The sequence below is a fragment of the Pinus tabuliformis genome, chromosome 1_2 (genome assembly GCF_031772625.1).
Source record: "Pinus tabuliformis cultivar Carrire ecotype Pingquan chromosome 1_2, CPIR1, whole genome shotgun sequence".
Taxonomy (NCBI): Eukaryota; Viridiplantae; Streptophyta; class Pinopsida; order Pinales; family Pinaceae; genus Pinus; species Pinus tabuliformis.
The window spans coordinates 1,059,851,939-1,059,865,313 of record NC_142298.1 but is presented as its reverse complement, the minus strand read 5'-3'; the positions used below and the strand labels follow the sequence as shown (position 1 = coordinate 1,059,865,313).

The 13,375-nt window shown below is 35.3% G+C and overlaps 1 protein-coding gene across 2 annotated transcripts; it reads left to right on the top strand.

Moving 5' to 3' along the window:
- Positions 1-974: 974 nt before the first annotated feature.
- Positions 975-12,740, top strand: LOC149209791 (formate dehydrogenase 1, mitochondrial-like). Of its 2 annotated transcripts, none has more exons than XM_089394320.1 (3): positions 975-1,115; positions 10,570-10,774; positions 12,366-12,740. In XM_089394320.1, the coding sequence occupies exons 1-3, from the start codon at positions 997-999 to the stop codon at positions 12,561-12,563; spliced, it is 522 nt and encodes a 173-aa protein (XP_089250446.1). In that variant the 5' UTR covers positions 975-996; the 3' UTR covers positions 12,564-12,740. The 2 variants fall into 2 exon arrangements, with proteins under 2 accessions (XP_089250446.1, XP_089250445.1); XM_089394319.1 differs by having other exon boundaries at positions 10,565-10,774.
- The last annotated feature ends 635 nt before the right edge of the window (positions 12,741-13,375 follow it).

Below are 13,375 nucleotides of genomic sequence, written 5' to 3'. Positions count from 1 at the left end.
TTGTCAATAATGAAAGAATCCTACTATGTTTTTGGTATATTCGACAAGACTACATCTTTAAAATAAAGAAGATTCAATTCTTAATGCTTTGCAATCCTGTAAGGGGGAGGGACAATCGAAGTCACGCAGGAGGAGGTATTCCCTTTGTTTAGCGAAACTCTACAGAGATAAAGCACTAAATGCAAGATTAACCCCTTGTTTATGTGATAATTAGGGAATATATATCTATTCTCTCAAAGATTAGTCTTATATATTCAAAAAGAATTTCTCATTTATTCTAAATAACACTTAACACTGTTTATAGAATAATTTCTCACCATTACAATCACAATAATCATTTTTCAAGGCAAAAACTACATCAAAACTTTTTGAATATGCAAGTAGATAATCTCCACAAATGAAGATGAAAACATATTTTGAGCATGTTTAAAGTGGATTAAAATATAATAATAAAAGACACAACAAAAATCTTGATACAATAATAGCTCAAATAATTATCTTTAACAAAAATCTATTAAAAATTACTATAAAATTATAAAATGAAATTAACATTAATAAATAATCAATTAATTTATATAAAATCCCAATTTAATCATGAATAATTACTTAATTCTTTAAGTTCCACTTCAAAGAAAGCATTGACACATCAGGTAGAGAAGGGTGCATTATTGTTTTGGAGTAAGAGAAGGGTGCATTATTGTTTCGGAGTTCTATGTCCGTCGCATCAATATTTTATTTGATGTGCCCAATTATTTTTCCAAAGTAAAACTATTATTCAACTTAAATAATAGAATGTATAATATTTCACATTCTATAAAATGTATAATATTTCAAATTCTTTGAAAATCCGTTTTACTGAAACACAAATATATGGCTGTCGATGACATGATCGGACGGTAGATATTCTATCCCGCTTTTAAATTCAAATCCTCTTGGTAGTTTGGCGCCATTGCGCGTATCCCCTCAACGAGCTCAGTAGCTCGCATATGAACGATCATGGTTTGCAATCGGATAAACATTGCCCCAGAATCGATCCACGAGCCACCAGATCTCTCTCTGCACGACTTCCAACAGTTCATCTGCGTTTCTTCGTGGTCAAAACGATTTCAGAAAAGGTATTTTTCTGCCAGAGAGTGCTAAAATTGCAAAGCGCCATTATTTTCTTGTCGCCGTCATGAATCCTCTACGCCTTGTCCTAATGAAATTATTTAGAGTTCTTGATTGGAAAAATTTGCCATATTTCAACTTTCTGGAAATATTTCAACTTTTTGCCTTGCAGTTCATTCCCCAATGTCACTTCAGGAGCACGCAGGTAGTGATAAAACTTGGGTCTGGCATGCAACTGATTTCTCAGATGGGGAACTGAAGGAAGAACTCTTCTGCATTCGTCTTGGCTCTGTAGACAGTGAGCACTGTTCTTAGACTCTTCTAATCCTTGTTTGTATCATGTATGCGGATTTTGAACTCTCTGCTATACGGTCTTGTCATTCTCCTGTTGTAAGCAGTACTACCCGAGATAACTCAATTGACAAATGCCATTCCACTCTACTGCCCGAGATAACTCAATTGACGTATGCCTCATGAGCTGCACTGAATTTTTGGATTTCTTACTTGAACTTGCTGGTTTTTAAAGGTCTTCCTTGAACGAGCTCTGCAAAAGGTCTGTTATCCGGGATCTGTACTAATATAGAAGCAGAGTTGAGCAATTAGAGGAGCATCTATGCTTTCAAAATTACCCAAAACTCTCACAAGCCAACTCCGACTGCCACCGACCTAGACTGTTTCATTTATACTGTGATATGCCTCTCCTGTAAACTTTCATATTTCTTTTGAGTACTAAGTAATTATGAAACATCGCGGCAACTGTTGTCAGGAACGGTGGTGGGGAAGCAGTAGAAAAGATGGATTGAAATATTCAACGCCCACTTAGGTCATTACCTTGAGTATTGGGCTCTTTGAGAGCCGAAAACTAAACCAGCCTTAGTTGCTGCTACTAATAGCCGTGTGCAACCTGCCCTTTTATTTTGTCCGAGGCCGATAAGGCAATTTGGTGTGTACTTGATGTATATATACCTCAGCTCAAATATAATTTAGTGGCAACCAGTTCCCTCGTTTGCATAAGTTTGTTAGCGTTCTATAATTGATGTGACAGTCAAATGTTTTTGCGATAATTGGGGTATTGCATTCTTCTTTGATTATTGGTCTGTTTCTTCGCGCTTCCCCTTGGTTTCGTATTTGAGTGGAGGGAATATCGTTTTAGTGTTGCATATATCCACATTAATCACAAATTTATTGACCAGACCTCAAAGTTTTTGATATCAGAGGTTAAGACGAAACCATATTTTACACTCAATTGATCCAGTTGTTAGTAACTTAGTTGTTTGATGGCTTTAATGAAAATTCAATCCACCAGTTTCCCTAATGGCCTTTTCCTGTTCACTAAACTGCTAAACAATCATTCTAACAATCATTCTAGGGAGTGATTAGGAGAGTGCACTTAGACACTTGTTGGGAAATAGTAGCAGTTACACTTAGGAGAGTATCATCATGTGCTGGCAGCCAAACTTATAGCAGTGACTATGCATTAGAGGCCATTGCAAACCTTTCAAGGCATAGTGAGAATGGGTTTTCTGTAAGCATTGAGTTATATTCTCCGATGCTGTCAATTCCCTGAATGACTGGTATCTCTTTTCTCCCTTACAAGCGCTTTCCTTTGACACCTGAGTTTCCCCAGATCAGCATCATAATACGAGATAGATCTCTACACAATTGTTCCGCTGAGAATGTTATTGATGTCCATGTGACATTTTTGTTGTTTTTTAGGGCAGTTTAACTGAGAATTTTGATGTTCACGTGACTTCTTTTTGGGCAGTCTGAAAGGTTCAGTTCAATTCAACGAGTTCATTGCCACCAAAACTTAAACAGTTGAAAGCTCAAAAATATCTGCAAACAAGCTTAAATCCTTTTTGACACGAGTGGATATCTTGTAGGGCTCTGTAATCGTTAGACTGTTTTTGCAAGCTCAGTGTGGTAGAGATGTTGTAATGTAATGTCCTCAAGCACTGTACTATGACTATAAATCAATCTGCAGAGGATGAGCAGTTCTCTGTTCAGTTCCATATGGATCAAGAGGGGTGCTTGAACCTGAAACTTGCATTGCCAAGCAGTCAAAAACAAGTATCTTCTTCTCTTCCTACTAACATCCTGACAGAAAAGGCCAATCTGATGGTGAATCCATGCTCTTATGCTTTGTTAATACCAATACTCTTCAGAGAATGATCCCTTTAATATAGAAATTTGACCTTCTTTCTCCATGACTTCATCTTCTAAAACCTGTACTCTGTGCCACAAGTCAGTTCCCTCATTCCGGATGTTTAGAATAACCTGGTCTTTAGCTTCTGCTGCTTGCTTAAGCAATATATTCTGCTTGATCATATCACTCTTTTCGGCCCTCAGTCTGCACATTTCATCATGCATATGACATATTTTCCTTTCAAATCATTCATCAGATTTTTGGAATGTATCAATTCAGCCTCAGTTTCAACCTTTTTGTAGTTGGCATTTTGCAATTGTCTATGCACTTGCAGGTGTTCAGTTTCTGCAAAAAGCAAATCTTGGTTTGCAACAATGGCTGTTAACTTTCGGGTTAACTTTCCCATCGACTCTTCACGTTTTGCAATCTCCATCTCAGTATTCAGTACGATGGAAGATTGTAGTAAATGATGCATCATATTGACTAAAAGTTCTAAACGCTCAAATCTTTACATTATTATGGTTTAAATAAATCTAACTTGACATTCTGTGATGGAACGAGCTGCCTATCTTTCGTGGCATTTTTGGGAAATTACATAATTCATGAAAATAGTGTTTTGTGCATTCCCATGTTCTTTGTTCTTAGATATTCTCTTCTTTCTTTTCCTTTATCTATAATTTGTTCGTAAACCATGATGACCCGAAGCTGGATACAATTGGGAAAAAAAGACTGCAGGAGATAATGGTACACAGAGGCCTTTTATGTACCAAATAACCTGTTGCTAAACTGTACATTCCATTGACAAAGAACTGCTACTATACCATCTTCTTTACTTCCTAGTATAATATCCATGTTTTCTTAGACCAGTGTTTTATCCACCTTGTGTTCATTTCAGGGGAACCACTACCAGGACAGTGCCGACTGGTTACAAGCTCAAGGGGAAGAAAAGAGATCAATTTCATAATCACATTCTGCTTTGAGAATGAGTTCTATATCTTGATGACTTTCATATAATCTAAGACCTCGTGGAGATGGTTTTTCTTTTTGGTTTTTTTTTTCACACCATTGACAGACCCTATATTTAATTTGCATGTTTGCATTTTGAACTTCTACAGAATCCCAGTGGTATAACTAGCTTTGGGGCCTCGTCTATTTCTTCTCTTGGTTTTTTTCTTTTCAGACCTCTGATTCTAGGAAATCTATTGAGCACTTGTTAAAAGGAGGAAAATGATCTTGAACCAGATTCTCTCTTAAGCAAGAGAACGATACAAGTGCCTTGTGCTTATAAAATTTTCTTTTATTCTAGTTTAACAGATTATCATTAAGGTTGTCAATCCTGCATCCCTGCAGAGTTTCTGCATCAGGGTTGTGGGATTTTGTGGATCATGTGCACCAAATGTTCTCTAGCAAATAGTGCATCAAGAACAAATAATGCCCTGCGAGATTCTGTGTTTGTTGAATTAGATTCCAGGCTTCTAGAGCTTCATCCTATTTCACCCTACCAGTACTTTCATATTGCCTTGAAGCAAGCCCATGGTTTACTATTCACTATTCCTAAGCTTCATTTGAGTAACATCATAATGCTGCCTAGTATCAGATGTTGCTGTCTGAGATCAGCCATTTCGACTCTAAGAGCTCTCAATGTTCCACCCATAATGATATTATCCTCTGTATTCTTGGAAAGTACCATCTGCAAGCCTTCCACTCTTTCAGCTAAAGAGCTCATCTGCAACGTGTATAAAAGGGCTTAATACATGATGTATTCTACCATTGATGCTAATAAAAATAATCCTTCAAAATAAAACTCTTAAGCTTCAAAATTACCTCCTCCTCTTTCCGCTGGGCAAGTGTTAGAAGATCCTCATTTATATTGAGGTAATCTGTAACATAGCAATTTAGTTGCCGTGTTTCTTTTTTGGCTTCTTCCACAGTTCCTAGGTCTTCTATTAGACCTTCACCTCGGGTTGGAATTTCTGATGCATCTTCAATGTGTTTTAATGGAGAAATCCCAGCCCACAGTTTTAACGATCACTACCCGATATCAGAATCTATTGGAAGCCCAGATATTTTATATGAGGCCGTTGATTTAGAGGAAGATCCGAAGATGTATCAAATTCCACAAACAAAGAGACTCGTGCCTTTGATCCGAAAACAGTAAGAACCAATTACAGTGATAACATAGGTTTGAATTTCTAGGCACTTGAAGCTTCATGAAATGAACAATGGAGATTGACTGCAAATATGAAGAGGCCCACCATGATGTTTAGAAGCCCCTCGAGCTTGAATCTCCCGTTCAAAATGGCCATACATGAAAAATTTCAAGCCCCTTGATGAAGCATCTTGAATCCCCCTTTCAAAATGTCTTACATTAGGCAGTTACAAAAAAAGATATATGCAGCCCATGTTTCCTGCTCCAGACAAGCCAAATCCCAAGAAAGCTTTCCTAACAACTTTTGGAACATTTTTTTTGTATCCTTAGTCATTAATTGATACATTTTTGGAATGTTTTTCTAAATGAGAAATTGTAGCTTGCCATTTCTTTTAATCAGGATATGAATAGTTTCTTGAAATTTTTAGTTTATTTTTGGAAAACAGTGTACAGTAACTTACAACTATACCTTTGACTTAGGTACAGTGCTATGATTGTGATTTTTATTTTTACAATTGTCTACTGGTTCCTATGCCTCACACTTATATCATTGATGGATTTGCCTAGAGAACCAATGAAAGCTTCCATCAGCCCCTGTTGCCTTTAGCTGGTCTCTTGCCTTTTACTAACAGACCTGGAGCCTATTCTAGCTTGAAAGAGCATTACGATGGATATATAACGTACGGAGTTGTCTCCATCTTTTTATAGCCTTTAAACTCTTCTTTACCTGTGAGTTTTCTATTCTTATCTGACATAACTGCTTGTGACCTTTGGGAAACGTTTCAACTTTCTCTTGTTGGCGTAGTAGCTACAGAGAAGGGTATTGTGTTTATGTTTCTCGAAGATACCTCTGCAAAGTCCATGAGTTTGGAAATTTTCATTTTAGTGAACGTATTGGCTTTAAACCTAGCTGCTTTTTTGGCTTGACAAGTCATCTACATGGGTTTTCTTGTAATGTACAAGTTATACATTAATTTGTAGTATGTACATGGGTTTTCTTGTCATGTACAAGTTATCCAATTAATGTATGGAATGGAATACTGTCAAATGTTCTTGGTATTTGCACAGTCATTGTTGAAAGCTTTATGGTTCATCTGCTTGAGTGATAGTAATTATGTGTTCTACTGCGTCATGGGAGTAATGACTGTGCTGAGAAACTTCCAAAATAAAGAAAGAATAACAAAAAAACACATTGTAGAAATATAAATAAGATAATAAGATTATTATAGAAAACTGTTGAAATATTATTATTAAAAGAAGATATGACAAAATGGCAGAGTCAGGAAGACGTCCCCTGAAGAAATTCTTTTTGCTGACCAAACAATAAAAGTCCAAATCATGTATATATCCACTAGGGTACATGTAGCTGTTATATAGCTTCATGTCCAAACATAAGCATAGTTTAATTGTTTTACATTTTAGTTTTTTTTTTGGGTATATTTTCCAGTTAATTTTGCCTAAAATTTGGTAGGAATCTGTTGGAATTATAACTTTATGCACTCTACAATTCTGTGACCAGCTGAATGTCAAGCAATTGAACCGCGATTTAAATCCTATTTTGTCAGCAATAAGTACTATACTTTGTCTTTATTTAGTGTAGAGAACCAAGCACTTATTCACTTATCAGCATAGTTAAGACTTGAGTTTAGGGTGGCTTTAATTATCTCTGGTAATAGCAAATGATACGGAGGATTGTGCATAACCCACCCCCTTTTTGATTCCAATAAGCAGAGGTGGTCACTATGGTAATCCGATTTCAATTTGTAGTTAGAAAATGGGGTCACAACTTTCTATATTTTTTGTTTTGTTTTGTCTTTTTACATCAAACAATAGTATATTTATTAGAACCATAGTCAACTAAACAAACAGGAAACAATTTATTTGACAGGTGGAAGAAGTGATAGGCTTAGAGCAATTGAATTGTAGGCCATGCTTCTTGACAAATTGATGAACAGATGTCTCCTTACTTGAAATTTAGGTTGGCACCATGGCACCATCCTGTCCATCATTATACACTAATCTTGTCATTATCTTCTTCACTGTGAATGACTGGCCTGTTCCCTGCAAATAGATCTGGGCATAGAGGAGCCAATCCAAGAACAGTAATCTCTAGCACAAGACAATATTAATGATCTAAATACCTAATCATGAAGCTTGAGTTTGATTTTTCTCTACTGGTTCTGAATCTCTGATTGAGGATCTCCCACTCGTCATTATCAAACCTTCTCCTTCATCATTGGCATCAGCTGCACTGCTGAGGTACTTTGGTTGGTTGTCATTGGACTTGAGAGCTTGAAGTTTCAAATGATTATAGTAACAGACAGCCAGAAAAGCCAGTCCACACCCACTCAAGTTTATGACTGTAACCTTTTCATTTATTACAGACAAAGATTATGTTATGAGCAGCCAGTCCTTGACAAGACCAGCAACATTCATAGTCAAGGCTGAAGTCTTTCCTATCAGAAAAAACACTGCAAGATTAAGAGCCAAGGCACAAGCAGAAATGTCATGTAATCCAAATCAAAGGAAGAGACCCTGATTATCAGAAATGGGTATTCTACTAAGGCCCAGGGGGTGCTGAGAAAAACAAGGCAACAAGGAGCAACAAAGATGTGATGGGATTCAACTTAATCCCTTTTGATGTTCGTGGAATTTGTATGAGAACCAATTGGGTAGTCTCACATGCAACTGCACTTAACTGGAGAATCACCTCCCATGCATTCATCTTGGCCTCCCCATAAGCTGAAATAGTAACTCCAATGGATATGGCCAACATATTGGCCCCGGGCTCACCTTTATAAGCTTCTTTCTTCAAGGAAACCACAATCAAATACACAGCAATGGGAATTAGAGCTTTCAGCATTTGAAATAATGATACTGAGAGGAAAACATAGGCAGAATTTGAAAACCAGAGACCCAAAGAATACACTTATCAATACTATGGGTTCAACGAGCTTGAAGACTCTTACAATAGCAACAGCCAGTGTTGAGTAGAAGCCCATGTGAATCATGGTGGGACTGATCACACTAAAGTTGTCAAGCAATGGAAACTCCAATGGATATGGCTAACATATTGGCCATGGCCTCACCTTTATAAGATTCTTTCTTCAGGGGAACTGCAATCGAATGCATATCAAATGGGCACAAGAGCTTTCAACATTTGAAATATCGATACTTTGAGAGACATTTTTTTTTTCCGAGGAAAAAAGCACAACTTTTTATTAATATTGTAAAAAGTTTTTGTACATATAGTTCAAAAGCCATGAGGAGGCTTAATAAGAACACATTCTGCTCAACCCAAAGGGAGCTATTCTGCTGTCATTTGTAAAGCTGTTGGAGTCTCCTCCCAGAGGATGTAAAAAACAGTATAAGAGCATGTACATAAGTAAACCTGGGGTCACCTTCATAGAAGGATAAACAACCCCAGAAAAAACCAAAAACTGTAAATGTCTGTCATCCAAAACTAAAATAAACAAAGAGTTTTGTAAAAAGTCCCATACTTTGAGAGACATGCACCAAGGGCTGCATCATTTAGGATTTGTACTCAGTTTAGGTGTCATATTCAAGGGGAAGTTGTTATGCTTTCCACCACTTCATAGATTGTTAGAGTGATGAAACAAAAGAGGCTCCCTCTTGAGGCTAGATTATGTCATTCATATCAGCTGTGTTGTTGATGTCCTAGCTCAGCCAGGTCTTTCCAAAACTCTGTTGAGGTTCAAAATTTATTATAAACTGAAATGTCTTCACAAGAATTGACCTCATAAAATGCCATAATCACAAGATATGCCATACATGGCTGTGATTATGGCTCGCAAGACCCTTAGACTTTGAGCAATGAGGCTCGCAACATCACTTATGATTATGCACTCTACAATTCTGTGACCAGCTGAATGTCAAGCAATTGAACCGCGATTTAAATCCTATTTTGTCAGCAATAAGTACTATACTTTGTCTTTATTTAGTGTAGAGAACCAAGCACTTATTCTGCTCATCTATAGAAGGGACAATGGTTGTTTGCCTATGAGGTATAAGGAAATCCTATCAGATGTTTTGTATTTTCGTATGGAATTGAATCATACTCCTGCACACTGTAACATTCATATATATCATAACAAGTGAAACAACTCTTTAACAAAATGGAGAGGGGAGGTGCAAGTAAAACAACTCTTTCAAAAAATGGAAGCTCTCTCAAATCGGGCAATGATGACTCCAAGGACTGCCTTTTGAGTTCTTTAATTTCCTTCGAACTCTCCTCTCCTTTTAGTAGACATTTCAAGGGCAAAGATAATTGCATTTCTAGCCTTCCCATTTTTTGTTCCTTTCTTGTGGTGGTTTTCCCAAAAATTTCCACCCTAAGTAGCGTTGTTGTGGACGAAGTTTACTATTTTCTTATAAATGACATTTTGCTCCTTCCTTCGAACGTTTCGAATAGCTTTAGGTACCATTGTTTCCTTTAGAAATGACGGTTCCATGTTTAATTCGTTGTTTCGTTATGATGTCCTCTCTTTAACCGTGGTGACCTACGTTTAGGTTGAGATCAGCTCCAATGGTTGATGGAAGAATGATTTGTCTAATTGTAGGATGTTGTCAATAGGTTTGTGCAAGGCTCTGTCTCACTAAGTGCCTTACGGAATAATTTTTACCCTTCACAAGTGGCTCCCACTCTCAACCCCTCTCCATTAAATCGACCCCTCTCCATTAAATTTGAACATGACATTTCATGAGTTAAATCCAACACAAACTACTTGATCCACACTAGATAGGTTTATTCTATTGTTAAATTTGAAAATGACATTTTATGGGCTAAATCCGACACAAACTGCTTGATCCACACTTGATAGGTTTATTCTATTGATATATATATATATATATATATATATTTTTGTTTTGGTTACACTTAAACTACACAATTGTCATTGTTATATTTTTTTAACTTTATTTTTTCTCACTTTAGGAGTTACTTTTAAAACAACGCATTTTATTTATTCTATTGTTGTATATATATTTTTGTTTTGGTTACACTTTAACTACACAATTGTCATTGTTATATTTTTTAACTTTATTTTTCTCACTTTAGGAGTTACTTTTAAAAAAACGCATTTTATTTATATTGGATATATTTTTTAATTCCATTGATTTGTTTGTATCATCATTGGTTGAAGATCAGCGAAAGTAATGTGGTGTCCGTGGCAGAAGATGAGCTAATGCGCATTCTCATATTGATGCGAAACTTTGTGCCTGGATATAAGCAAATTGTTGAGGGTGATTGGAAAGTGGCAGCAATTTCTTACAGGTCATATGATCTAGAAGGGAAAACTATTGGTTCTATTGGTGTAGGGCGTATTGGCAAAGAACTACTTAAGCGTTTGAAGGTATTCATTCTTAGGATCTAGTACTACTTCATGATGTTGCAAACTTCTTTTCAAAAATCAGTGCTCCATAATTCTTACGCATGCATGCTGTTTGTTTCAAAATTTCAATCTAATAATAATAAACATTACATGATGTTGAATTGAATTGCGTTCCTTTGTACAACCCTTCAATTGTAAGCTTCTTTACCACGACTGTCTTTCTATTGGACCCGAATTGGAAAAGGAAACTGGAGCAACATTGGAGACAAATCTTGACGAAATGCTACCTAAATGTGATGTACTTGTCATTAATATGCCTCTTTCTGACAAAACTAGGTGCGCCTTATCACAATTTCATAAATAATCTCTCCCATTATTCACTCAAACATCAATAGCACCTATATATTTTGTAGAACTTGTGAACAAAAACCTAATTATTGTTTCTCTTGCCCTTTCCTTTTGGTTACAGTAGGGGAATGTTTAACAAGGAAGGTGTTCTCTACCAAGCCTAGCTTTTCTCTCAGAATCTTAACATCCCCTTTGCAAAGGGTTTCATTAGAATGACAACAACCCGCATTTAAAGCATTTCTCCACCCATCCTAATTAGAAATACAATTTTGGGTTCTCTACTAATTTTCTCCACACCCATTTAATCTAACAATGGACATAGAGCATGTATATTTATACTTGTGCGTTGGAAATACCATTTTATACTTTAATGTTTATTATTTTTGTTTTATTATTATTACTTGAATTTCTTCTTAACAAGTGGTTGTGTTTCTTTTGGTTTTAGTGAAAGTATGGGCTCCAATGTTGGCTCTCTTATTATGGAGTATAATTCATCTTTGAGAATTTTTCAATTATTAAAGTAGGTTAGTCAATTGCTTAAAATATTAAATTTATTTCAAAAAGTTTTTGTTACTTTATAGGTTAGACACTGGCTTGAAATATTAAACTTATTTCAAAATGTTTTTGTTACTTTATAGATAAGGCGTAGATTTCTTGGCTCTATGATGAAAATAATGAAGGGAAAATACATGTTAATATGTTACTTGTGCTCTTTGACTGAAAAATACACGGTGAGAGAAAAATGTATATTATGCTAATTGAGGAATGTTTTTCACTTGTCGAACTTATAGTATTGAATTTAACACACTAACACTTTACAACAATGAACTAAAAATATTCATGATGAAAATAGCAATATGGAAGATTTATCTGCATAATGAAAAAGGCAATATGGAAGATTCTGATCACGTTCCAAGGCATTTCTTAAAATGTGGATGTGACAAAAGGTTGTTGTGGAAGTTGTTGTTTGTATATGGAAAATTTCTTGATCATTGTGTATAATCCTAATGTTGATAGATATGTCTACTAAATGCTTCCAGTTAATGGGGCATTGATTTGAGCATTCAATATATTTTTATTCTTTATCAAAGTATTCTTTTGTTGTATTTGTATTTTTCAATTTATGCCTTACGGCGTTTCCTTTGCAACATCTGGTGCAAATGCTAGTATATCTTACCTCATTTTATGGTTAACATTGTATAACAAAAACATGCGTTGTGTTATGTAATTAATACTAACATGTAATATTGATTTTTTTTGTCAGAATGCTATAGGTAATGATTGCCAAGACGATGATCCAAATTATGTTCAACATATATCAGGAGATGATGAGGATGAGGATGAGGATGATGGTGGTGAAGGAGGAGATGATGATGATAGTTGCGGTGTTGGTGATGATGTGGATCAGAGTAATGAGGATGGTCAAGATGATCATGAGGATGATCTTGGTGGTGGTAGCTAGGCATGCACATGCATTGTTTTTTATGAAGAAATTATTGTGTAGAATGACATTGTTATGTTTAGATGGGTGTTGTGAATTTACCCTATATCAATGAGACATTTTGATTTTGTAATCATACGATGAGTTTGATTTATGTATGTTGTTAATTTATCGTAGAATAACGATATTCATGAAATATTTTGATTTGTTAATCATATTTGAATTTTACTTGTTTTGATTAAAAATAATACTGATTTTATTAGTATTATGTTGCTATTTTATACATGTTTTGAAAATTGTTAATGACACATTGTTATTTTTTTGGATGGATGTTGTCAATTTCTCTTAAATTTCTTTACAAATGATTTTGAATTGTGATATCTGCTTTAATGATATTTAGAAACTATCATATATTTCACTATGAATCTATAAATGGGGTCATATATGTAAAGAAAAATATACTCTATATAAGTCAAATGCGGATGTAACCATGGATGCAAAATTGAAAGTAAAATTGGATGTTAAACTAGGAATTAATACAAAATGCAAACAATTGACATACAAAAGGATATCAAATTGGACAAAAACAAGGACACATAAATGGGCACCAAATTAGATGCAAAAAAAGACAACAACTAGATGTAAAATAAGATGCAAAGTTGAGCGTTAAAAAGAAGCAAAAAACGTTACAAATTAATATGCCAAATGATGATGCAAATAATGGTGTAAATTTGGAATGTAAACTTGGGTGCAAAAAAGGAAAAAAAAAAGATGTAAGAAAAGACATAAAACAAGATGCAAAATGGGGCTGAAAAAAGGTGAAACCAAGGATG